The sequence below is a fragment of the Diplodia seriata genome (assembly GCF_021436955.1).
Source record: "Diplodia seriata strain FDS-637 chromosome Unknown scaffold_5, whole genome shotgun sequence".
Taxonomy (NCBI): domain Eukaryota; kingdom Fungi; phylum Ascomycota; class Dothideomycetes; order Botryosphaeriales; family Botryosphaeriaceae; genus Diplodia; species Diplodia seriata.
Window position 1 is genome coordinate 558,125 of NW_027117312.1, and position 22,880 is coordinate 581,004.

General features: G+C 58.2%; 7 protein-coding genes and 1 non-coding gene across 8 annotated transcripts; 5 read left to right on the forward strand and 3 right to left on the reverse strand.

Annotated features, from left to right (window-relative positions):
• Positions 1-1,231: 1,231 nt before the first annotated feature.
• On the forward strand, positions 1,232-2,430 carry SLS55_005173 (uncharacterized protein; the record flags this gene model as incomplete). Its single annotated transcript, XM_066776624.1, has 5 exons — positions 1,232-1,256; positions 1,315-1,330; positions 1,381-1,466; positions 1,896-2,292; positions 2,352-2,430. 5 exons carry the CDS (start codon positions 1,232-1,234, stop codon positions 2,428-2,430), a joined length of 603 nt encoding a protein of 200 aa, XP_066632466.1.
• Positions 2,431-3,437: 1,007 nt separating this feature from the next.
• On the forward strand, positions 3,438-4,038 carry SLS55_005174 (uncharacterized protein; the record flags this gene model as incomplete). The annotated part of the gene is made up of 2 exons (XM_066776625.1): positions 3,438-3,475; positions 3,600-4,038. The coding sequence occupies 2 exons, from the start codon at positions 3,438-3,440 to the stop codon at positions 4,036-4,038; spliced, it is 477 nt and encodes a 158-aa protein (XP_066632467.1).
• A 919-nt stretch (positions 4,039-4,957) lies between these two features.
• On the reverse strand, positions 4,958-6,436 carry PUT1_3 (proline dehydrogenase; the record flags this gene model as incomplete). The annotated part of the gene is made up of 1 exon (XM_066776626.1): positions 4,958-6,436. The coding sequence occupies one exon, from the start codon at positions 6,434-6,436 to the stop codon at positions 4,958-4,960; it is 1,479 nt and encodes a 492-aa protein (XP_066632468.1).
• Positions 6,437-7,803: 1,367 nt separating this feature from the next.
• On the forward strand, positions 7,804-7,888 carry SLS55_005176. The gene has a single exon. It is a non-coding gene; the product is annotated as a tRNA-Gln (tRNA).
• Positions 7,889-8,685: 797 nt separating this feature from the next.
• On the forward strand, positions 8,686-10,797 carry KU70 (ATP-dependent DNA helicase II subunit 1; the record flags this gene model as incomplete). The annotated part of the gene is made up of 4 exons (XM_066776627.1): positions 8,686-8,760; positions 8,813-9,427; positions 9,476-10,633; positions 10,690-10,797. The coding sequence occupies 4 exons, from the start codon at positions 8,686-8,688 to the stop codon at positions 10,795-10,797; spliced, it is 1,956 nt and encodes a 651-aa protein (XP_066632469.1).
• Positions 10,798-12,538: 1,741 nt separating this feature from the next.
• SLS55_005178 (uncharacterized protein) lies at positions 12,539-16,407 on the reverse strand (the record flags this gene model as incomplete). The annotated part of the gene is made up of 3 exons (XM_066776628.1): positions 12,539-12,622; positions 12,739-16,090; positions 16,154-16,407. The coding sequence occupies 3 exons, from the start codon at positions 16,405-16,407 to the stop codon at positions 12,539-12,541; spliced, it is 3,690 nt and encodes a 1,229-aa protein (XP_066632470.1).
• Positions 16,408-17,972: 1,565 nt separating this feature from the next.
• Positions 17,973-20,108, forward strand: SLS55_005179 (uncharacterized protein; the record flags this gene model as incomplete). Its single annotated transcript, XM_066776629.1, has 2 exons — positions 17,973-19,168; positions 19,967-20,108. 2 exons carry the CDS (start codon positions 17,973-17,975, stop codon positions 20,106-20,108), a joined length of 1,338 nt encoding a protein of 445 aa, XP_066632471.1.
• A 215-nt stretch (positions 20,109-20,323) lies between these two features.
• SLS55_005180 (uncharacterized protein) lies at positions 20,324-22,131 on the reverse strand (the record flags this gene model as incomplete). The annotated part of the gene is made up of 2 exons (XM_066776630.1): positions 20,324-20,507; positions 20,798-22,131. 2 exons carry the CDS (start codon positions 22,129-22,131, stop codon positions 20,324-20,326), a joined length of 1,518 nt encoding a protein of 505 aa, XP_066632472.1.
• Positions 22,132-22,880: the final 749 nt, after the last annotated feature.

Genomic DNA, 22,880 nt, shown 5'->3' on the forward strand with positions numbered 1-22,880 from the left:
TTTCGGGGAGCGGTGGAGGCGGCGGCGGCGGGGACGAGGGAATTGCGTACCGGTCGCGAAGCGCGGCGGAGCGAGGCACGACGAGCAATAAGTAGGCGCGTGGGCGCGGGCGAGAGTGAATGGAGCTGGGAGGGCCGGCGCGGACACGCGCTGGAAGAGCCGTCAAGGCGGTTGCCCCTGCTGGATGACGGTGCTGGAGACAGGGCAGGACCAGCAGCTACGCCACGGCTGGAGAGGGGCGCGGCAGGCAGCACGGCGAGGAGGGTTGACGGATGGGACGGGCGGGTTCGCAGCGGGCGTGCGGTGGGTCTGGGTGGGAATGGGAAAAAGGAAGGTTGTGTGGTGAGGGATGTGCTTGATAGCAGGTTGCGCTCGCTGCTCGCTAAGTCGCGCTCCAGTGCTATTGCAAGGCGGAATTACGGAGGAGCAGCAGTTACAGAATAATACACTCCGTCACCGCTCATCAAACAAAATCACGCAGAGGCCAGGCGCGCGCGCATTTGTTCCGGCTGCTATAAACCTTTCGACGCTCGCCCGCTGCGGCCAGGACGCAACACCAGCCCGCGCCGGGCACAGCCAATGGGGCGGCCTGTCACGCCCGTCAAAGACGGAGCGCCAGGCGCAGGCGGCGCTGGGGGCCGCCAAGGCACCCGAGGCTGACGGCCATTGTACCCGTGGCACAAAGACGGGTGGAAATAGCAGCCCGCCGCCGGCTGACCGACGCTCACGGCGCACGCCGTAGCTGAGGCGAGTACCCTTACTCAGGCTGACGGCCATCACGGTAGTGTAGAGGAGTTGCTGGGCTGCAGCAGGGTGGGCCGATGCCCTTGGTCCCCGCGTGCCCGATCGAGAAAAGCACGGAGCGGGCGCTGCGTTTCACGAGCAGTTTACGGAAGCCGACACCACGCCCTGCACTCCCGTCGTTCCGCCGCCGCCTCCGCACCGCACTCGCCCGCACGTGAGCAGCAGACGCGCTGGTGATGATGCGGCGCATTGTGTTGGGCCCACAGCCAGCGTCGCGGGCGCACGGCGGCAAGGCATGCGGGAGACCAACGGCTGGTCCTCGCAGGCACCCCGCTGCGTCATGCTGCTCCGCCCGACATCCCGAGGCTGCTGCTGGCGCGCGCGCCTCCTGCATGACCGCACGTCCTCCGCAGCCCTGCCCGACACACTGCCTTCGCTCGCCGCGTTCCTGTAAATTTCCCAGCGTTCATTGGTCTTGCCCGCCATCATGGCTGCCGCCGTCCGCAGGCTCAGTGAGTGTCTCCGCCAGCAAGCCTCGGCGCGCCACGTGCTGACAGCTCCGCGCGGCAGCGAACCCCGCGCTCTTGTACGCAGCACCCGCCCGCTCGCCGCTTCGGGATCTGACGAGCACCGCAGCATTTGTGACCTGCAGGAGAAGTTCCGCCCGGCCATCTGGGAGTTCTCGAAGGTCCTCCAGACAACCCAGAAGATGCTCAGAGCCAGTACGACCGCCCCCTAAGCCCGTGCCCCGTCTTGGCGTGGAAGCTGGCGGACGTTGTGGACCACCACGCCCCAGGAACAAGGCGTCCTGGGGAGTGCGATGGCCGATCCCGTGCGATCATGCATGGGCCGTCTGCATCAGAACAGGCGCGCCTGCGTGCTGCGAGCAACTGCATTCTTCACGCGCGGATCGGGCCTCCCCCAGTCTGTTCTATAGATAGGGGAGAGTCACTGCACTGTGCCTATCCTCGCACCGTGCTGGACGGGGCGCGCCGCTGCCCCTCATTTTCCTTTGTCGCCGTGTGGCTGTTTGCTTTGCCCTCGTGAAACCGTGCCGTCTCCTAGCTTCCGATGCCTGCCCGTCTTTCATCCCTTTGTTGCGAAGAATCCGGGCACCGCGGTCTCGGGGGCGCCAGCTGAATCGGGTCCAGGTCAGATCATGAGATTCCCCGTCCTCGCCACCACGCAAAACCGCGCTCGTCTTGGAGAAACATGCTCGGAGCTTCGCCTCGATGCCCCTGACGGCATCCAGACCAAGGTGCATGTCGACAAGACACTGTTCTCGATGCTCACCCCCGAAGTGCGCGCCGTCCTCACCCAGAAGCACGAGTGTATCATCGTCGGTATCGAGTCGCACATCTGCGTCACGCAGACGGCCCTCGAGTTGTTGCGCGAGGGCCACAAGGTCTATGTCCTAGCCGATGGCGTGTCCAGCTGCAACAAAGAAGAAGTCCCCATTGCCCTCGCTCGGCTCAGGCACGAAGGTGTGGTGGTAACTACAAGTGAAAGTCTACTCTTCGAGCTTATCAGCGATGCTGCTATCCCGGAGTATGTCCCCCTTCTCCCCTGTCAGCCGTGAAACATCATGCTTACGGCGAGTTCTGCAGGTTCAAGGAGATGGCGAAGTTGGTCAAAGAGACTAAGGAAAGCACAAGCCAGGCCCTGCAGACGCTCTGCAGAACATAAGCTGCAGACAATGGCGAGCAGAGATCAGGACGTGCGAAGTCATCCGCGGAAGAAGTTTCTAGTGTCGTAAATAATCGTCACCTCCCCGCCATGCACTTGTGCCACCCGAATGTGCTACTTGGGCGTGAACAGGCTATGCAGTGAGAAGCTTTTTGAGGTGAACCAAGACATAAAGTGAGCACATGATGGAGCCCAGACGGTGTGATTCTGAGACCATCCTTGGTATTGCCAAAAAGACGCAGAACGTTGAATCTAGCATTTCTGCACTTACACGCAAGCGTGCACGCACTGTGCCTTCTTCGGCGACCCCCAGTTCGCGCCCATGGAGATATCATAGAGTATGCAGTTTTTGTCAGCCAACAGGTCATAGGGCGACCAGTGTCAAGTTGAAATGGCGCTTGGATCCGAGGTTAGGATGGCTACAGACCATATCGTCTCACGTACGAGCAAGACCAGAGGCCTTATACTCATGGGAATGTCGCTGACAAATTTCGCGAATCATCGGAGGGCCAAATGACGCCAGACAGGCCCAGCCAATGGGGGCGTGCGCCGAGCGTATCTGGCGGGAGATCGGACCCGCAAAGCTTATGCTTAACTTGATCAACACCTTTGACTTTGTCTTCGAAGCTGCTCTCTGCCCGACTCCTTTGCGACCTCGAGATTGTTGTTCCGTTGAGCGTCGCGCGAATCCTGCAGCCCTGCGCGTCCAATCAGACAGCGCCGGCGCAAGGACCAACCGGATAGATCAATTCCGCCGACCGAGCGTGCTTGATCAGCAACGCGTCGCAGCTGTTGCCTGCCGCCTCTCACGACGCGCCCACCTGTACAGGGAAAACACTTGGAACTGGGGAGAAAAGGGGTCCACCGGATCCCGCTAAAGCCTTAAAAGCCCGCCATGGCCGCTCTCCCAACGCATTGAAGCTTTGCAATTAACAACAAACCCTCCGATCACCCAACCCATCAACCCACCAACCCACTTCCTTATCTACGAACCATATTCCGACATCATGTCTTTCGCCACCTTCTCAGTTCCCCAGGAGTACGGGTAAGACTTCCCCTGCTATGTCAATGCAATTTGGCATCTTCTTCGCCATATTCCCCCCCAAACCTCAGCCCACCATTTCGTCCAGTCCAGCACTCCATCGCTAACCACCGCCCCGGCCCCACAGCTACGTCGTCCTCGCCGCGACCGGCTCCCTCTTCGTCTCGACCTGGCTGGGCATCCGCGTCGGCTCCTTCCGCCGCGCCGCCGGCGTGACGTACCCGAACCAGTACGCGACGCAGGCGCAGATCGACGCGGCCGACGGCGACGAGAAGAAGCAGAAGGCGCTGTACCTCTTCAACTGCGCCCAGCGCGGCCACTACAACTACCTCGAGAACCACACCAACCTCCTCTTCGCCATGCTGACCGTCGGCCTGCGCAAGCCGGTGACGGCCGCCGTCATGGGCGGCCTTTGGTGCGTCGGCCGCGTCCTGTACGCCGTCGGTTACACGCGCCCCGACGTCCAGAACGGCAAGGGCAGGGTGATCGGCATCTGGGCGACGTTGATCCAGTTGGCCCTGCAGGGCATGGCTGGCTGGGAGGGCTACAAGCTGTTGGCGTACTAGAGTGGGGGATGGCGGGACACGGATTGACTGGAGGGTTAAAAAAAAGAAGTACGGGCTCGTGGGAGGATATGTGTACATTGCAAAAGTTGGCCAGTGGTGACCGGTCTGCCAAGATAAAAAGGATCAATCTCAAACGGCAACGAATCGATGGGAATGCTCGGAATGATTTTCATGCTCCATTTCCCCGTCTCCTCAGTCGACGCCATCTACCGACACTTGGAACCGGCACTATAGCAGGACACAGCAAAATTGAGCCTTCCAAGCTCTGCCGAGGACATGAGCAGTTTGTGCAAGTATTCGGATGGAGATATGAGTGTTAAAACGGTAGAAACGCCTCCAGAGGTAGGATTTCACGATCTACATAAATTGTATACACGATTCTGACTAAGGTATCTATACCTCTTAGTCATTCATCTCTAGACGAACGAATTGAAACGTGCCAGTGGAAAAGCCAGTCGAGCCGATTGAGGAACTACCTCACTCACTTCCATGTATTTGTAACATGCCATTAGCGCAAGCAACAGGCCCGAAGTCGTGGGTTCCCAGCAAAGGGTCATACAATCTTGGTCAAAGCAATTCTGTATATTGACCTCTATTTCTCTATTTATCTATCTGCTGTACAGAAAGCCGTCTCGTCGTTCATTCGTTACAATCTTCGTGGTATCCGCAGTTTATGTTCCTGCCCATTCCCTTCGCCCTGAGCCTGTCCCAACACCCGGGGAAACTCCCGCTAACCGTTGTTCCAGCGTGGCGTCTGGCATTCCTGTACGGAAAACGCCTTGTGCGCCATCGACTCTTCATACCTCGGCGCGCACTCCTACTGGTAGGAGAGCATGGACCGTGTAGCTCCTTTTTGGGTCTTTTCTTCAATTTTTTATCAATCCCGTCAAATAGAAGGATGAGTAACACCAAGCTTCTTTCAGCCGGCGAGGCCCATGCGCCTCTTCATCTCGCGCCAGAAGAGGCCCCTCGAGTCGCGGGCGCTAGCAACAGCATCGCGGTTCTCCTCGGCACGGCGCACCAGGTACAGGATGCACTCCTGCATGGTGCCCCAGGTGACGTACTTGTAGACGTCGCAGTCGCCCTCCTTGAGGTCGAACTCCTGGTCAGCCGTGGTCAGCGAGAGCGAGAGCTCGTCGGCCATGCCCATGAGCTGGCTGTAGACGACGTCGGCGATGGGCTGGCCGGCCTGCGCCTGCTGGTGGCGGATGGCGCGAATCTTGCGCAGCGAGGCGGCGTTGTGCGAGCCCAGGACGATGCCGACCTTGATGCTGGGGCGCGGCTGCTGCAGGTGGTAGGTGGCCAGCTTCTCGGCGGCGGCGTCGTAGGCGGCGTCGGTCGCGGCCTTGGTGTCGTGGATGAGGTGGCGCGGGTCGCTGCCCAGGTAGGCGCCGCGGACGAGCTTGGCGCCGAAGTTGAAGCCCTCGGCGGCAGCGCGGCTGAGGTGCGCGTCGAGCACGGCGGTCGAAGCCTTCAGGTACATCTGGTAGGTGTTGTAGATGACCATGTTGGCGCCGCTGTTGTAGTGCTGCATCAGCTCCATGGTCCAGCGGTCAATGGCGGCCTGCTGGCACTGGTGCTCCGCATCGACGAGCAGCTTGACGCCCTTGTTGCGCGCCAGATCGCAGACCTTGCTGAGCGCGGTGCCGAAGAGCGAGTCGGGCTTCTCCTGGTCATGCTCGAGCATCTCGACAACCTTGGAACCCGCACCGGAGAACTTGATGGCGACGTAGTCACCGCTGGGCGCATACTCGATGGTCTTCAGAGTGCCATCGAGCCATTGGTCCACCTGCTGTTCATGAAGCTTCTGGGATTCAGCAGCCTTCTCCTGGCCCTCACCAGCGACACCGGGGGTGTCAACCTCCTTGGCGTAGTTTAGGATAACTCCCTTGATGCCGATTTGCCTCAGGCTCTGGACAGTGCGCGAGATTTCAGGACCAGTAGCACCAGCGCAGTAGTGGGCGTAGAAGAAGTATTGGATGACATGGCGGAAGATGGGTGCCTTGACGAAGAAGTCGGAGTGGCGCTTGAGGATGGAGAGGAGGAAGGAGAGGATGACGGGGTAGGCGGAGATGTTCTGGATCAGGAGGTTGCGGAAGAGCGACGCGGTCGGGAGCTTGGCGATAGCATCCTGGGCGTCATCGCGCGCACGGGAAGGCGATGCTGGTGCGGAAGAGGTGGCCGAGGCGGTGATGGCGGACAGTTGTTGAGAACTGTAGCGCACTGATTCCTGCACGGTTGTGCCGGACTTCATCGCCAGAGAGGCGGTCCGCGAGGGCGACTTTGTCGAGAAGCCGGCATTGTGATGGATTGCGCGGGTCGACACCAGCACGGCACGCTGGGTGAGGAGCGGGGACTTGAGCGATAGAGTGCGGGTGTGGCGGAGCGAGGTGAGCATGACGTATTGGGTAATTGGCGGCCTCGGAGATGCTACGGCGGACAGTGACGCGAACCCGGGCAAATGGATTTTGGAGCTGGTTGAGAGGCGGCGTCGGCGGCAGGTGGGCGGCGGATAAGTTGCACAGCGGGTCGTTGCATGGTGGTGGAAGTAGACGAGTAGCTGATTTATAGGAGGATGGTAGCTTTGTTGGTTCAGATGCGGCTCGACCACGATGCTCCGAGCGCATGCCCCAGCCGCGCGCACCCCGGCTCGGCTACCTGCGGATGCGCCTCGCCACGGCTGCCATTAAGGTTGCCGGTGTCGGCGCGCCTGTCTTCTCCACCCCGCCATCAACACCACGCGCCTGCTCTGCCAATCTGGCAGTTTCCGAATGTCAGATATTCGGCCGAATGTGGGGTTTGCTTCGAAATTGCGCCGTCGTTGGCCGGCGCCGGCTGCGCACGCGAGGATTTGCGCCTTCTGCCTCCGCCGAGTCCGCAGCTGGCCTTGACCAAGTCGCGCCCTGCCATTGGCCGATTACCCAATCGCTTCGGTGGCCGTCCGGCTGGCTGCCAGGCAAGGTCACGTTGGCAAGCCCAATCTCGGCTCAACGCTGCTGTGTCGCAAGTGTTTGCGCAGGGAGAGGCGCGAGAAACGGAGGCCTGCCACCAGCCAACCACAACCTGAACGATGCCGTGCGCATAGCGGTCCCTTGCCAGTGCTCGCGGGCCAGTCGTCGTGCTGACTTGCCTCAAAGAGTAATCCATGTGATGCTCGGGGGGAAGGCACCTCCTGAGGATCGCACTCCCGTTGGCTGAGAGCATGGCAATCTCTTCGGCAATCCTCACGTGGGCGCCGCTCATCCACCGCAGGGATAATTGTGTCATGCCGAACAGCAGCAAGGGCATCCACCGCCATGGTGAGCGAGCACGTCAGTGTGATATCCATTAGATAATGTGGTGTTGCGTGTCGACGCACGTCTAAACCTTTGCGACGCGTCCGTTTGAGGTCGGATTGCATGGCCAGGCCGCGCTCTGAATGGTTCGATTGCGCGCCACAAGGCGAGGCATTGGCGAATAGGACGACGCAATGCACCGGGGAGACCAGGGTTGTCGATAAGGTTGTGTTACGCAGTTGGACAGCCTCAACCCCGAAAGCCGGCCTCTGAGCTCTTCCGCTGCAAAGCGAGCCTTGCCAGGGTCTGAAAGATAAGCACTCTCACACCACCTGCTTTCGGCCCTCGATAAGCCACTTTCTGAGTTGATGATGCCAGAGACATATCCTGATGGAACTTGGTGTTATATTTTTTTGTCGATATAAGGCATGTTTAGCAATCTGTTTTTCAGGTACTAGAAAGGAACCACGGCTCCACCCGAGCCACTTTCGGTTCTATAGTGTAGTGGCTAGCACTCAGGATTCTGATTATTTCGGAACATTCCTGCAACCCCGGTTCGATCCCGGGTAGGACCTACGATCTTTTTTTGCCGGTTTTGAGGTCTTTTTTGTGCCTGGTTTCGACATGGGGTAACTTTTTCTTTCTGCGGGTGGGGTCACGTGGGGTCCGGGCGGGCCGGTGCGTGCCAAGAAGCCGACGCAAGCCGCGCGGCCGACGGAATTGCGGTCGAGGCAACTGTGGTTACGACAAGTTTAGTGCGCCAAGTGGTTAGGCCAGATACAAGGCGTGCAATAATAGTAGTATAATGTTGACTTTTTGCAGCTTGCGTGCGTTTAAGAGCCATCAATACTACGCAGGCCATGTGTGCCTGATGAATCTTGATTGCAAGACGTAGGAGAGTTGGCCTTGGGACCAGCGAGGGCTGCAACAACACGGTCGGTGTGGTTCAGCCGAGAATCAAGTCGGTGAACCAGCCATGTCCACCAGAGCACGTTTCGATTGCGCGTGACCATCTGGCCGAGAGTGATGGGCACACAGCACAGAGACGTAAAAGGGCCTGGTAAGAACAAACGAGGCAAGAAGGAAGACCTAACTAAGCAGCCAACACGGACGCCTCCTGACCAATCATGGTTAATCGATGGTCGGGGCTGCACCCTCCCGCCGATCACCTTCTAGTTCAAATACAGTTGCAGACCGCTCCCAGGGTCATCGCTCAGATCAAGTGTCGACCTATGGAAGCGGGGAGACATGCATGCTCAAAATCACGTGCACACGCGCTGCTGCCTGGCGCGCGGGCGTGAGGTGACGTGCCGGGGCGTCGCCCTCCTCCCCACATCCACTCTGCACATCCACTCTGCGACAGATCACCACAATGGCCAACCCAGCGGAGCGCTACAATCGCGAGGAAGAGGAAGAGGATGAGGAGGAGGAGACCATTGACGAGGCCGTACGTTGCACCGCTCTCCGCAACATCAAACGCGCGCTGACAGCCAGCAAAGGGCTACAAGACGGTCAAAGACGCGGTGCTCTTCGCCATCGACGTGAGCCACTCGATGCTGAAGACGCCGCCTCAGTCAGACTCGAAGAAAGCTGATCGCGATTCGCCCACGTCCGCTGCCCTAAAATGTGCCTACCAGCTTATGCAGCAGCGCATCATCTCGCACCCCAACGACATGATGGGCGTCCTGCTCTTCGGCACCGAACAGTCAAAGTTCCAGGATGAGACTTCAGGCGGCCGTGGAGCACTGCAATATCCACACTGCTACCTTCTGACCGATCTAGATGTCCCCGCCGCCAGCGATGTGAAGCGCTTGCGCAACCTCGTAGACGACGAGGAGGAGGCTGCTAAGCTACTTGTGCCGTCCAAGGAGGAGTCCGTCTCCATGGCCAATGTGCTCTTTTGCGCGAACCAGATTTTCACTACAAAAGCGCCCAACTTCACGTCAAGGCGACTGTTCATTGTCACGGATAACGATAACCCGCATTCCGACGATAAGGGTCTGATGCGATCTGCTGCTGTGCGCGCAAAGGACCTGTACGATCTGGGAGTTATCATCGAGCTCTTCCCAATCGCGCATCCAGACCACGGCTTCGACCGGGCGAAGTTCTATGATGTAGGCAATTTCCAATGTTTCGGAGCATGCTAAATCTGACGCACATAGGACATTGTCTACCGTCAATCTCTTACCGATCCCGATGCCCCCGCGCCAATCACCGAAGTCGCTCAGACCGCTGAAAGGACCGACGGAATCAGCCTTCTCCAGTCCCTCGTCTCGAACATCAATTCTAAAGCCGCCCCGCGTCGCGCCTTGTTCTCACTACCCTTCGAGATTGGCCCGGGATTGAAGATTGGCATCAAGGGATACATTCTGATCAAGCGCCAGGAAAAGGTTCGAAGCTGTTATGTCTGGATGAACGGAGAGAAACCGCAAATAGCAATGCTCTCATCAACCAAGATTGTTGAGGACACAGCCGAGGAGGTGAAGAAGACTGAGATAAGGAAGGCGTACAAATTTGGCGGAGAGACCGTTTCCTTTACCGAAGAGGAGACCAAGGCTATTCGCTACTTTGGCGACCCCGTCATCCGCATCATTGGCTTCAAGCCTTTATCCATGCTCCCCGAGTGGGCCAACATGCGCAGTCCGATGTTCATTTATCCCACCGAAGCTGATTTCATTGGCTCCACCCGCGTGTTCTCTGCGTTGCAGCAGAACCTGCTGAAGAAGGAAAAGATGGCTATTACTTGGTTCGTCCCACGTCGGAACGCTGTTCCCACCCTTGCAGCCATCATCCCCGGCCAGGAGAAGCTCGGTGAACGCAATGAACAAGTCAGGCCACCCGGACTATGGGTCATCCCTCTGCCCTACGTCGATGACATACGCCAGAACCCAGAAACACCCCTGGTCAGGGCCTCTGACAGTCTGACGGACATTATGCGCGAGATTGTTCAGAATTTGACCCTTCCCAAGGGCGAGTATGAACCCAGCAGGTATCCGAATCCGGCTCTTCAATGGTTCTACCGTATCCTTCAGGCTATAGCTTTGGAAGATGAGCTCCCTGAGAAGCCTGAGGACAAGACCATTCCCAAGTACCGTCAGATCGACAAACGGGTCGGCGAGAAGGTCACCGAGTGGGGACAGAGCCTGGAAGAGGAATTCCGCAATTATGCCCAATCATCCAGGAAACGGCAACCGGAAGTAGAGTCAAAGCCAGCAATCAAGAAGCAGAAAACCGAAACCGGAGCTGTGCCGGCGAAGACGACGGATTCGATGGATGACGGCGAAATGAAGAAACAGTATGAGAAGGGAACGGTCTCGAAGGTACGTGTCCTCGATGAAGGGATCATATGCTTTGAACGACGCTGACAAGTTGACAGCTTACGGTGCAGGTTCTGAAAGGCTGGGCGCACAGTAAGCACATTTCTGTCGCGGGAAAAAAAGCCGATCTTGTGGAGAGGGTCGAAGAGTATTTTGAGAAGAAGTAAGGATACCATGGTTTTGCTCGAATATGAGCACTACGACATCGAGAAGGTCAGTTCAAATGTCAGAGCCTCAGAGGCGTTAAGGTTGGAATGGCCATAGCGGGAATGACAAGAGACGCAACTTAGGGCGGGTCTTCGGTACAGTCGCCTCAAGAAAAGCTCATTGTACTGAACCTTCAGTGGGGCTCAGGTTAGCGCACTAGCGTTGCGCAAGTTGAACAGAAACCTGTGCATTTCTTAATCCATGGACATAAGAGTTACAACAGCAAAAGGGGTTGCTGTTCGGAGTTCGAAAGTACAGGAGCCTAGGAAGTAAATCAGGGAACTTTGGATTCAGTGCCTTGTTCATAAGAAAGTCGAATCCGGACACAGCAGGCGCTAGACGGAATCGAAGCTTCACGCTGGGCATGAAAGAACTTGAAACATTTACTCAGCAGAAGCTGCGTGGGTGTAATGTGCAAACTTAGTTGAGCTAAAACCTGTGGCATGCCTGTGTATGCACATTCGCTCTCCGTCGATTGTTGCGATCTTGTGTGCGAGCTGGGGCAGCAGACGGTAACAAAGAGGGATCATGCTTCTCTGGAAAACAAAAAAGAAGCACCAACACCGGCAACTGCAAAGCGCTTGAAATTGCCGTCGGACATATAACCAATATATTCGATGGTGTGTGTTTAAGCGCTTGGAAGCGGAGATTGAATGCAGCCCAAGGCCAACATTCTCATCCAGTCGTCGGAGACTCCCAAATGGGAATGTGTTGTTGGGTTGGGGATTTTACTTATGGTGTAGAAAGGACAGAATGAACTACACACATGTACTTGGAAGCCGCACGCAGGGCAAAACCACAGAGGGGCCAATCGCTTGCACGTCTGGTCTTGGGATGATAAAAGGGTAGCATTTGTTAGCGGGTATAGGAGCCTGCGTTTGGTGGCAGAGGTGGCGACAGTACGGAGCAACAGTGAGCATCAGAGCAATTGCAACATGAGCAAGTTCAATTCGACTTGTTTTTTTTTACTCGTCAATGGCAAAAGAACGCTTACAACGAGCCACCAAAGATACCGAGCCCGAACTTGTTTCGTGAGGAAAGAACACGGCATGAACAGCTTTTCGAAAGCAACGTACACAACAGACCCCGAGTGGAACGAGTTACAGAGGGTCAACGAAATCAAACCAATGCCTTTTGTGGGATTTTTTTGTGTGAGCAAAGCAAGAACGTGATGTGTGATCTACATGCCCGTTTCTCTCCTCCTTGATAGTCATAAAAGGAAAAGAGAAAAGATCAAGGGAAAAAGTCTGCCACCATTGAGATGGATGGTAATCTAGGATTGTGCAGTTGTGCGAAGCAGATCTGAAGAGAGGGGGAATTTCTGAAAGGAGTAAGGCAGTACATCCAGACGGAGCTTGGACCAGGCACTCCAAAACTGAGTCATAGTCCACAATCATGTCCCATCTTTCCTGCATCACTCGTAACTTCATCCCCACCGTATCCCGAATCCTTTTGGTCGCGGTCATGAAGTGAAGTTTGATACATGAAGGAGAAAATAACAAAAGCAAATGATAGGGAAAAAAACAACGTGGGGGGACGAATATCCAACTCCACAGCACCGAATGAACACCGTGGCTCCGCATTCCTCCGACAGACGTGAACGAGTGACGAAAACCGTAGGGGGGCCTAGTAGCTAAGGCCCAAGTAGAGTGTGCACATTGAGAGAACATCCAGTGCCTCCCAGCAGCTTTTGAGTTGGCGTCAGTCCTCGAAAGGATTGCGGTCATCATGTAGGACCGCCGTATCGCGCGTGTTTGCAGCGCGGCCCATTTTTCGAAACGCGTTCTATTGATACAGGGATCGCGGCCAGTCAGCCTGCACTGGTAAGGCAGGCAGAACTCATCTCTAAACTTTGGTTAAAAATCAATGGGGTCTCAGGTGAAGAAAGGTCATCGACTTACCCTGTTCCTGCGGCCGCCTGTTGCTGCCTGTTGCTGCTGAACCCCTTGTTGCCCCATTTGGGGAACACCGTATCCCATGGGCGGGTAACCGAAAGGAGCCTGCGGCGCAACCACAGGAGATCCCTGGAAACCCATCATGGGAGCGGGACCCGGCTGGCCGAAACCAGGTGCCATACCAAGACCTGGCGCACCGCCGAGAGGGCTGCTGCGGAACGCATCCCCAGGGCCACCAGTGGCAGCCGGGAAGCCGTTCATGCCGACACCGCCGGGCATTCCACCCATGCCGTTCATAGGGGGGTAGCCAAAAGCAGCCGGCCCGCCACGCGATTGCTGCTGAGCAGCCGCCAGCATAGCTTGTTGGTACTGTGCAGCAATAGCGAGGTTAGGGTTGGCACCATAGCCTCCGAGGCCATTAGGAATGAAGGCCGGCTGGTCAAACCCTTGGCTGTCCATGCTGGCGGTACGCTGAAGGCTTAGGGTAGGGTCGAATTGTGGCTGCGGCATCCCAGGCGGGAAAAAGGGCCGACTCATCTGACTATCAGGAGTGCCGGCTGATTGCTGGTGCGCGCCGCCGTTCGACATGTTGGCTTGCTTGGAGCCAGGACGGGAAGCAGGTGACATGTCCCGCGTGTGGTTGTCACGTGCATTGGGACCGCCGCTGCGCGTAGAGAGACCAACTTCGTCCATCAGACGCTTGTAGCCCTGGGCGGGCTGAGCCTTGATGCGAAGCAGGACGTTGCGAACGTTCTGCACGACTTCAGGGCGGATCTTCTCATCGAAGAACGGAGTAGTCAGAACCTTGAAGATGAGCGTGGCACCGCAGGATTGATCGCGCAAGATGGCTTCCAAGATCTCATCGTTGGGAGAGAAGAAGAGGGCCTTCAGAACAGTGTCACGGGCCTCAGGCTCATTCCGCTGGTTGATGATCTTAAGAACGGTGAGGTAAGCAACCTTGTGGGTGCACAGGTGCACCAAGTGAGGCACAAGGCGTGGCGCAAGAACAGTGCGGCGGCGAGGGAAAGTGCAGGTGTCCAGGAACCAGGTGAGGAGAAGAGCTCCGTTGGCATTCGTAGCAAGGTGAACACTGTGGAGCGCAATTGCAGCAGCAATCATTCGTTGTTGGTCCTTCGTAGCGAAGTGACTCTCCAGGCAAGCTCTCATGGCTCTGGCACCGAACCTACCCTGGGCGAGATCCCAGAGGCGGCCTAGCATGACCTCGAAAATAAAGTTGTTGAGGGGGCATTGGTAGCGCAGGCAGCCCTGCATGACATAGTTGCCAAATTGGTCAAGGAACAGGGCCATCGCATACGGGCGAAGGCTGTCAACGACCAGCTTCATGAGCACAGGAGTCCTGGCCACATCGATAATCTTCTGCGCAGCCCAAGTGCCGTTCTTGTGCACACCAATCTCAGCCATATGAGGGGCGATTTCGGCGAGCATGGCTTCCTTGACGCTCTCGGAGCAGTATTCAAACAGCTTCTGCACCACCGTGTTACCAAGGTAGTCCGAGGACAGTTCCGCAACTTCGGGAAGCATGGCCATGGCAACATCCTCAATCTCAGATTGGGTGCAGGAGTTGTTGTCGATCCTCTTGCGGATCTCACGGAGCCTCGGGGCGTCGTGCACCCTGTTGTGCGATGGTTCCGGGATTGGCGGAATTTCGGGTTCGTACTGGTCGATTTCGAAAGCGTGCGAGACGTTTGCTGCGATGTTGATTGCCTCTTCGTCGGTCGCGCCTAGTTCCTTCACAATCTGGACGATTTCGCTTTGCATTTCCTTGAGGTTGGGCGTGGTCAGGGGTGCGGAGCTGGTGTCAAGACGCACTTCCTTGGCCTGGCGGTTAGCAGCGTTACCAGCTGCCTGGGACGATCCATCTCCCTGGGTCTTCGAGTTCGGGTCAGGGCTCGGTGATGGGTATAGTCCGTTATGACCCGGAGTGCCAGAAGCGCTAGGGACCTTAGCGTAACCAATGCGGACTGGACCCGCGCCCGGGAAGATTTCCTTGCCGTTCAATTGCTGCTTGGCACGAACGGCGCTCTCCAGGTTCTCGAAATTGACGAATCCGCAGTTCTTGTGAGTAAGAACCCTGGTAGACTCAATGGGTCCGAAAACATTGAAGATGACGTTCAAAGACGAAACCGTAGTAGAGGAGGGGATGTTGCCAAGCCACAAAGCTCTGGTGGGGCCTTCAAGAGTATTCTCCTCGCCCGCTGCCTCTGGCATTGGTTTGCCGTTGAGGTTCAAGCTTTGAACTGCTTCAGTCAGGCCGCTGTACTCAGCTTCCTCGTTCAGCTGGAGGTCGGATGCACTGATGCTGCTGTCCAGCCTGGAAGAGCTGGGAAGATAGTTGCGCAAAAGACGAGTAGATGGAGACTCAAGAACACCTGCCGTCCGGGCTCTCGGTCGACTCGCGCTAGCAAAGTTCGCAAAGGCCTGCACTTCCAGATTGTGCTGACGAACGGCTTCGTGGATGTTGGCATAGGCAGCAGCGCTGGCCTCAGGCGTGGGCGTCAAAGTTCCGCTGTACGAGCCGTATCCCATGTGTTCCATCTCATCCTCTTCCTCATCAGCGTATTTCTCTTTGGCATTGACAGAATAAGATCTAAAGCGGTTCGCGGCGTTCTGCTTGTTCATGGCAGCAAGATTGGCGATCATGTTCGGCTGAAGGGCGTTCCTTTGGTTTTCCAACATGATTTCAATGTCGGAAGGAGCGAGCGTCGCCCGCGATTGTTGAGGCGTATCGACAAGGCCGAGGTAATCCAGAGTCTTGACGTCGTTATCGGCGAGCGACTGGCCCGAGAAATGGGAGTGCGCAGGGGACGAGGGGCCCTCCGATGAGCGAATGCTGGCGAGAGTGTTACCACGCTCGCGACCACTGGCCCAATTCGACGAGAAAACTGACGAGCCGAAGGGGTTAGAGTTGGAGAGGTAGCCTGGGCGCTGAGGCATCGAGCCGGCCCTCATGCGCGAAAGCATGGCTGAAGACTTCGTATTAGAAGTAGAGCCACTCGAGCCAAATCCTCCCAGATCAGTCGGGGTGTGTGAGCCTGGCTTGAAAGGGCTAGTAGACGGTGTGGGCCGGGACGTCTGCGGGAGAAGAGATGCCTGAGGCTTCAGGCCCCCAAGAACGCCTGCAGTCGAAAACCTGGAGGGCAGAGTTCCAGCCCTGGTCCTCCGAGTCGACCCGGTCTGCTGCGCGGCCTGTTCCATGCCGGTGGCTGCGTTGAAGTCGGGGAAGCTCTCTCCATTCGGTGACTCAGGAATGGTCTCGCGCAGAGGCGTGGAGTTGCCGCTTGTCGGAGGGCCCCAAAGTTGAGGGTTTAGTCCCTCTTGTGCCTGGATCTCTCGGGCCCTAGTGATGGATTTCGGTTAGACCCTGATGCGCCAGAGAAAAAAAACGTGGGGCTGTGCATACCGCTTTGAAAAGAGCCTGCCGCCGTAGTCGTGGGACGGGGAGCCAGCACCCATGCGTGCAGTTGCGGTCGCGTTGCCAATGGCAGCCATGCTGCTCCCATTGCCCAGAGGATACCTCACATTGTTACCGGCTGTGGGCGGCTCGATGGGTGAAGTGGCGGTGGTCGAAGAGCCGGAGCGCGGTTGATTGGGGGTGAGCTGGGGCAGGTAGTTGAGGTTGATGTGATGCTCGGGCCTCGAGGTCGGAGGAGCCATTATGAATTAAAGCGAATCCTGTATGGCCCTTGCGAGTTTTCAAAGCTTCGGAAGGACGGAAATCGGGCGCGCTCAATTACCAAAACCAGGGCTGAGGCGAAAACGTGCTTGGTGCCGGCCAAAGGAATGTAGCGGCGACTGGGGTCGCCGTGGTGGACCGCGTCGAAGGACTGTGCTGCGGATTGGCGCTCGACGTTAGCTGTCTCGCGACCACTGTACAAATCGCGCCCTGAGCTCGCAGGCCGGCTGACGTAGGGAGCAGCGGTGTCGGGCAGAAAACGGCGGGTGTGCGTGTGGGAGCCAACTGCGCCTCGTGGTCGCAGATGCAGCGCTGCTGAGGGGTCGCGCGCGTCGAGGGCTGGCGCGGACGGGGCAATTAGGGTGGCAGGGTTTCGGTGCCGGCGTCAAGGGGAAGCTCTCGTGGCCAGAGGGACGGGCTCTCGAGGTCCAGGCGACGGAGCAGGTCTTGCCGGACGACGGGCCGCCGGAACGCACAGCAGCAGGTCAAGGAGCGACGGGCGGCGATGCAGCGAGCGCGGCGAGGAGCTGTGTGCGAGTGCGTGCAGGCAGGACTGCGTACGGCGGCGGTTGGACGAGGGCGCGGATTATACACAGACGCAGCCGGTGCAATAGACAGGCCGGGCGCGGGCCTGGAGAAGGGAGGTACGAATTACGACAGGGCTGATTAAAATGACGGCCGCAACGCTCGGGACGAAGGGGAGAGGAGGGTGGTGTGGTGGAGGTGGAGGGTTGGTGGTTTTCGAAGCGGCGAGTAGTGCCCTGTGCCTGAAGATGCGCCCCGATCAGACAGGCCGGAAACACAGCACAGGACAGCGCAAGGGTGCACGCGTGGGCTGCCGGCGGCGAAAGGCGTCGTGGCTTCAGCGCGAAAGACAAAATCTGAAACAAGCTATGGGCTTGTATGGCGCGTCCAGCGCGGTGCGGGCGCCCCTCGTTGTGCTGCGACCTGGCCGGCCTCGATGCTCAGTTGCCCGCCAGCCTGTTTCCCCTGCATGCGTTGCCCGCGTCTCGCGAGCCCGCAGCACCAAGCCGCGCACACGAGATCTCCGCAGCCGACAAGTGCACAAGGGCCTTGGGGAGCGCGGGCGGCCGCTTCTCCAGACCGGACGGGCCAGCGCGTGTGCCTCGCCGGCCGTGCTGGCGATGATCCGAGCCAGCGCGGGCGAGCAATGACCCAAAGGTTGATTTGGCCTTATGTGCCATCACACGCCTGAAACCGAGGGCGGCCGCCGCTGCCAGCCAATCAGCCGCCGCCCTGCCCGGTGTTGTTTCGAGTTCGCACGTCGCTAGCACCGCCCGGGGCCTGTTTCGCCTTTCAACACCCGACCAGTTTGCACGCTCGCTCAAATTGAAGGCTGCCGCGAGCCGAGGCCGCAACCCCTCCCCGCGCTCAGCCCAGCTCATAGCTTCGGAGCTCCGCCGCATGACGCGCCGGGAAGCCGCGCCTGCCATTTGTTTAGCCGCCGTCGCGACCGTTTCTGCCAGACGCGCCCGGCATAACCTTCTACGTCACCCACCACCCTTCCTCAATCGGTCCCCGCGCCATGTCTCAGGACGAGCAACCCGGCATGGAGCGCGCGTCGCCTGGACCCGCCAATGGCAATGGCGACAGCTCCCCCGATGCCGAGCCCGCCATGGTGGTCACCCGCACACGCCGCTCCAATGCGGGCAACTGGATGCGGAAGCTGCTCGAGCAGGAGGAGCGGCCTGAAGAGCAGCCAGATGCGCAGGACTTCTACAGTAATGAGCACTGGGCCGAGGATGCCGACGACGAGGAGTTTGGCGGCGAAGATGCTGTCGCGCCCGAAGACGTAGCCTTGGAGTCTTCGGGCGACGAGGACGACGACGAAGGCGAGCAGGATGCCGACGACACCGGCGAGAAGGTCTTACGCAAAGAGGAGCGCCAGCAGAAGCTGATCCAGAAGCGCAAACGAAAAGATCCCTTCGCACAGGCTGCCCTGCTCCAGAAGAAGGCGAAGACGACGGCCCAGTCGACCCCAAACGAATCGATGCCTCCACCTCCACGCCCGAAGAAGAAATCCGAGCGCGTGTCCTGGCTGCCCGAGGCCACAGAGGGGCCTGTTCGATCCTCGTCGCGACGCCTCACGGTTCAGAACAAGCAGACTCTCGCACAAGGGCTGGAGGAGAAGGAACGCCATCGCTTACATGTCCTCGAGGTCATGAAAAGGGCGGAGAGGCGAAAGGAGAAGGATCTACCCAAGCCCATGACACAAGAGGAACGGCTGAGAGAGGCGGCACGGGTCGAGAAGCGTAACAACAAGACGCTAAGCCGGTGGGAAGAGTCAGAAAGACTGAAGGCGGAGGAAAACAAGGCTCGCTTGGAAGCTCTGAAAAATCGGAAGTTAGATGGGCCTTTCGTCCGCTACTACAGTGGTCCGTCTCTATGGGTCAACGACAAACTCAAGCTTGTGGGAAAGGACAGCTGCAAGGTTGAGGCGCTTGACGATGAGCCCTCCCCAGCGAACGATGCTGTCAACACGGCTCCTGCTCCCGAGGCAAGCACTGCCGATGCTCAGCCCAACGGTTCGGCCGAACAGGAAGGACGGCAGGAAAGCAGTGCATCACAAATGCAGTCTGCGGTGGATGTCAAACCTGAAGCGCCTGCAGGTAACCCTGAACAGATCGAGAAAGGTGACGGTAGCTTGGAGCAAACTCAGAATTTGCCAAGCGAAGTTGGACAGACCTCGCAACTGCAGCCGAACGAGCCCCAGACCTCCGGGTTAGAGACATCCCAAACAGAGCCAGCAGAAACGCATCAAGTTCGGTCGCAGCAAGCTCCATTGCAACCTGCGGCAGTCCAACCATCAGAGACCCACCCCTCTCAGCCCCACCTTTCTCAAACGCAACCGTCTGAAACCCAGCCATCCAATGCCACCGCCTCACCAACAGAGATACCACCTGGGCAAGGCCACAGCATTATGTTTGCTCCGCCACAGTCAGCAGGAGGTTTCCTCGATGGCATCTTTGACTGGGCGTCCATGGACGCCTATCAGACTAATGGTACTTCCGCACAGCGCCCGCCTTCCTCGCACTCCCAATTGCCTCCAGAGGCCACAGCTTCTGCGTCAGCCAAAGAAACCAATACAGAGCCAGGACCTATCAAAACCGATGACCCAACAAACCCGCTCCAGCAGGCGCAATCAGCTACGCCCGCACCGCCACCACCGAGGATTGTTTTGCGGGCAGTTCGTAATCTAATAACCCTCCAAAACTTCGACTCGCTTCGCCCGCGAGACAGAGATGCACTTTCTCGGGCCCTTTTCAAATGGCCCGCGGGCATGCCGATCGCTCTCCCCACACGCCCGCCCCCTGGCCGTGGTGCTCGAAACGCTCATCTGCCTCATCGCGAGCTTTGCTGCATCACGGCTCAACCCGCACGCTACCGTGATCCTCTCACCGGGCTGCCATATGCAGATGCCTTCGCGTTCAGAAGCATTCGCAGGTTTGTCGGTGGTCTTGGAGGAGGGATGGGCACCGCGAGATGGAGCAATCTCTTGGGCTGTTTTGTTGGCCCAAGAACCGAAGGGAGGTTCGCCGTGGCGAAAGGCGTACCCGAGAGGTTCACGGGCAAGAAGAAGGAAGTTGAACCCGAAAAGACCACTGACGCAGCGCAAGAAGAACAGCCGAACGGCCAAGATGTCAAGATGGAGGGGACTTAAAGCGTAGCCCCAAGAACTGTGCTATCAGGAAGGAAAATCTTTGGAGAAGGATACAGCAGACGTGTACGTTGCCATGCCGCACGCATAAAATGACATAACCTATGATACCCAATTTCTAGATTTCAAGTTCTCCCAGGCTTTGAAGCTGTGCACGTTGCGTTCTTTGCGCCTATTGAGGGTTAATTCGCTTCATCCCCTATGCGAGGTCTCTATGTCTATAACGGTATGTCCTCGGCATTCTCCCTCCAAAATGCACATCGAGTCTTCAGCCTGCCAATGTCGGTCTCCTCCAAAGACTCGGTCTTTATCACCCATTCCTTCCCCGTGCCGAGCTCTGGAACCCCGGATTGCGAGTCGTCGGTTAACTTGTGAGCGTTGGGATCGCCTGTTTGGAAGAAGCTAGCCATGGCACCGGCCAGTCCCTTGTAGGTGACGGGTTGCGACTTCTGGACCGAGTTTATTTGATTCCACTGTTGGTCGAGGAAAAGGGGGTCAGTGAGTCTCTCTCTCTCTCTCTCTCTTTTCTAACAGAATCAAGCTTTTCAAGAGAAGGAAAGGAAATGGGAAGAGGGAAATGCGGAATCACTCACAAACTGCGTATCGCTCCCGTGCTTCGCCGGGCTGGAAGTTTTCTTTAGTACCTTGCGGCTTATGGGCCTCTCTCCTTTTGGGGTTGGGGGTTTACTCACCTGATGGTGTACTCGCTCAAATACCCCTTCTCCCCCGCGGCCTCGGCCAACCAAAGCCCCGGGCACGCCAGCACCGAGTCCCTAAACACCATGCCCGCCCGCACGACCGTCGAGTTCCAAACCGCCTCCTCGGCATCGCCGCTCGCCGGATACAGCCGCTTCACCTCGGCGACCTGCGTGGCCGAGAAACGTGGCAGGTACCCCCGCAGCCAGAAGTCGAAGCCCGCCTCGGAGTTATTGAAGCCGTACGGATCACTGATCTGCTGGCCGAGGCCGCCCGGAACGAAGTTCTCGCCCTCGTGCGTGTTGAACGACGACCAGACGACGTCGACGTCGGCGCCGAGCGTCCGGACGGCAGATAGGGGGGAGCGGAGGAAGTCGCCATCGACGACGGGCGCCCAGTTGAAGGAAGAGGTGGTGTTCTTGTTGAGCGCGCTGATGGCGAGGCTGGCGTCGCGGATCGCCTGCACGTCGGCGGCCTTGAGGCAGGCCAGCGATCCATGATCCGTTTGGTTGGCGCATCCCACGCGCGCCGCGAGCTCGGCGTAGAGGGCCTCGGCCTCGGGCGCGTCGTACGCGTACGTCTTGGGCCAGAAGGGCGAGCCGGGGAGGGCGCGCGAGAAGAGCTTCTCCCCCGCCGAAGCGTCGTCGGCGGCGGCGATGGCCTGCGCGACGACGGACCCGCCGCCCGCGGACTGGCCCTGGATGGTGACCTGGGCCGGGTCGCCGCCGAAGGCGGCGATGTTGGAGCGGACCCAGCGCAGCGCGGCGCGCTGGTCGAGCAGGCCGGCGTTGAGGTCGGCGGCGGGCGAGTCCCGGACGGCGCGGCCGGGGAGGAAGCCGAAGGCGTTGGTGCGGTAGTTGGGGTAGACGACGACGAAGTCGTTGGCGGCGGCGCTCGCGTTGAGGACGGGGTACATGGGCGGCGGGATCGAAAAGCTGGCGGAGCCTTGGATGAAGCCGCCGCCGTAGAAGACGACGAGGACGGGGCGGAGGGGGGCGCCGGCCGTCCAGGGCCGCGAGTACAGGCCCAGGTAGAGGCAGTCTTCCGAGCCGTTGACGGTACGTTGCGGGCACATGTCAAAGGACTGGTCGGTGTTGTAGGGCGTGGTGCGGTTGGTCAGCGGCAGGGGCGGTTGCGGCGCCCGGAAGCGGTTCTCGCCGGCGGTGGAGGCGCCGAAGGGGATCTTGCGGAAGTAGGAGATGTTGTAGTCGGCATTGTAGCGGCCTTGGAAGGTTCCGTAGTCGAGTTGGACGATTGGGTCTTCTTCTTGGGCTAGGACGGCCCCGATCAGCAGGAAGCAGAGAAGAAGCAGGGTCACAAGGCTGGCCATGTCGTGCATATGCGGCGAAAGCTTCTGCTCGGATTCCCCTGACAGTTAGCCACATTCTGGGGTAAGTTTATTCTTTATGTCTCGCAGCACGGTCTACGACTCGGCAGATGTACTTGCGGGGTAGACTGTTCTCGCTGGCTTTTTTCCGCCTATGGCAGATTGCGGGGGCGGGCCGCAATCCTTTGGGCTGTGCTGGTAGCTTCTGTTCGGCCATGGATCACAACGAAAATTGGTCTGATATTGCCAAGCTTCCTATTTAGGGCAGCATCCGCCATGATTTGGATAAATTTGGCGTTCGAATGGGGCACGACTGGACTGGAAGTAGTTGGAAGGCCGGCGGTATTCGCGACAGCTGTCGGGAAGATGAATCGTTAGGTCTTTTTTGGTGGTGAGTAAAGGAGATGGTGCCGGCTTGGCTGTCTGGAAGCGAGCTCGTGGCTGCTGCGAAGTCGAGTCGGTGAGCATGGTCGGTTCATGATTAGCCCGGATGGTTGTTATGCACGTGGCCCAGGCCTGGTGGTGGCGCACAACCCTCGTACCTAAAAGGAGCAGGCACCCCGAAGGAAACAACGTTTGCAAGAAACAACATATTTCAGGTATGTTCTGCCTCGCAGCTACAATGACATGCCGCATCAATTTTTAGTTCGAGAATTCGGGTGACAGAACAGCTCCTCTCTAGAGATAATCGTCTCATACTCACATGGGTAGTTGAGTACAAGATCTGGACGTGAATGTAGGTTTCAAATGCA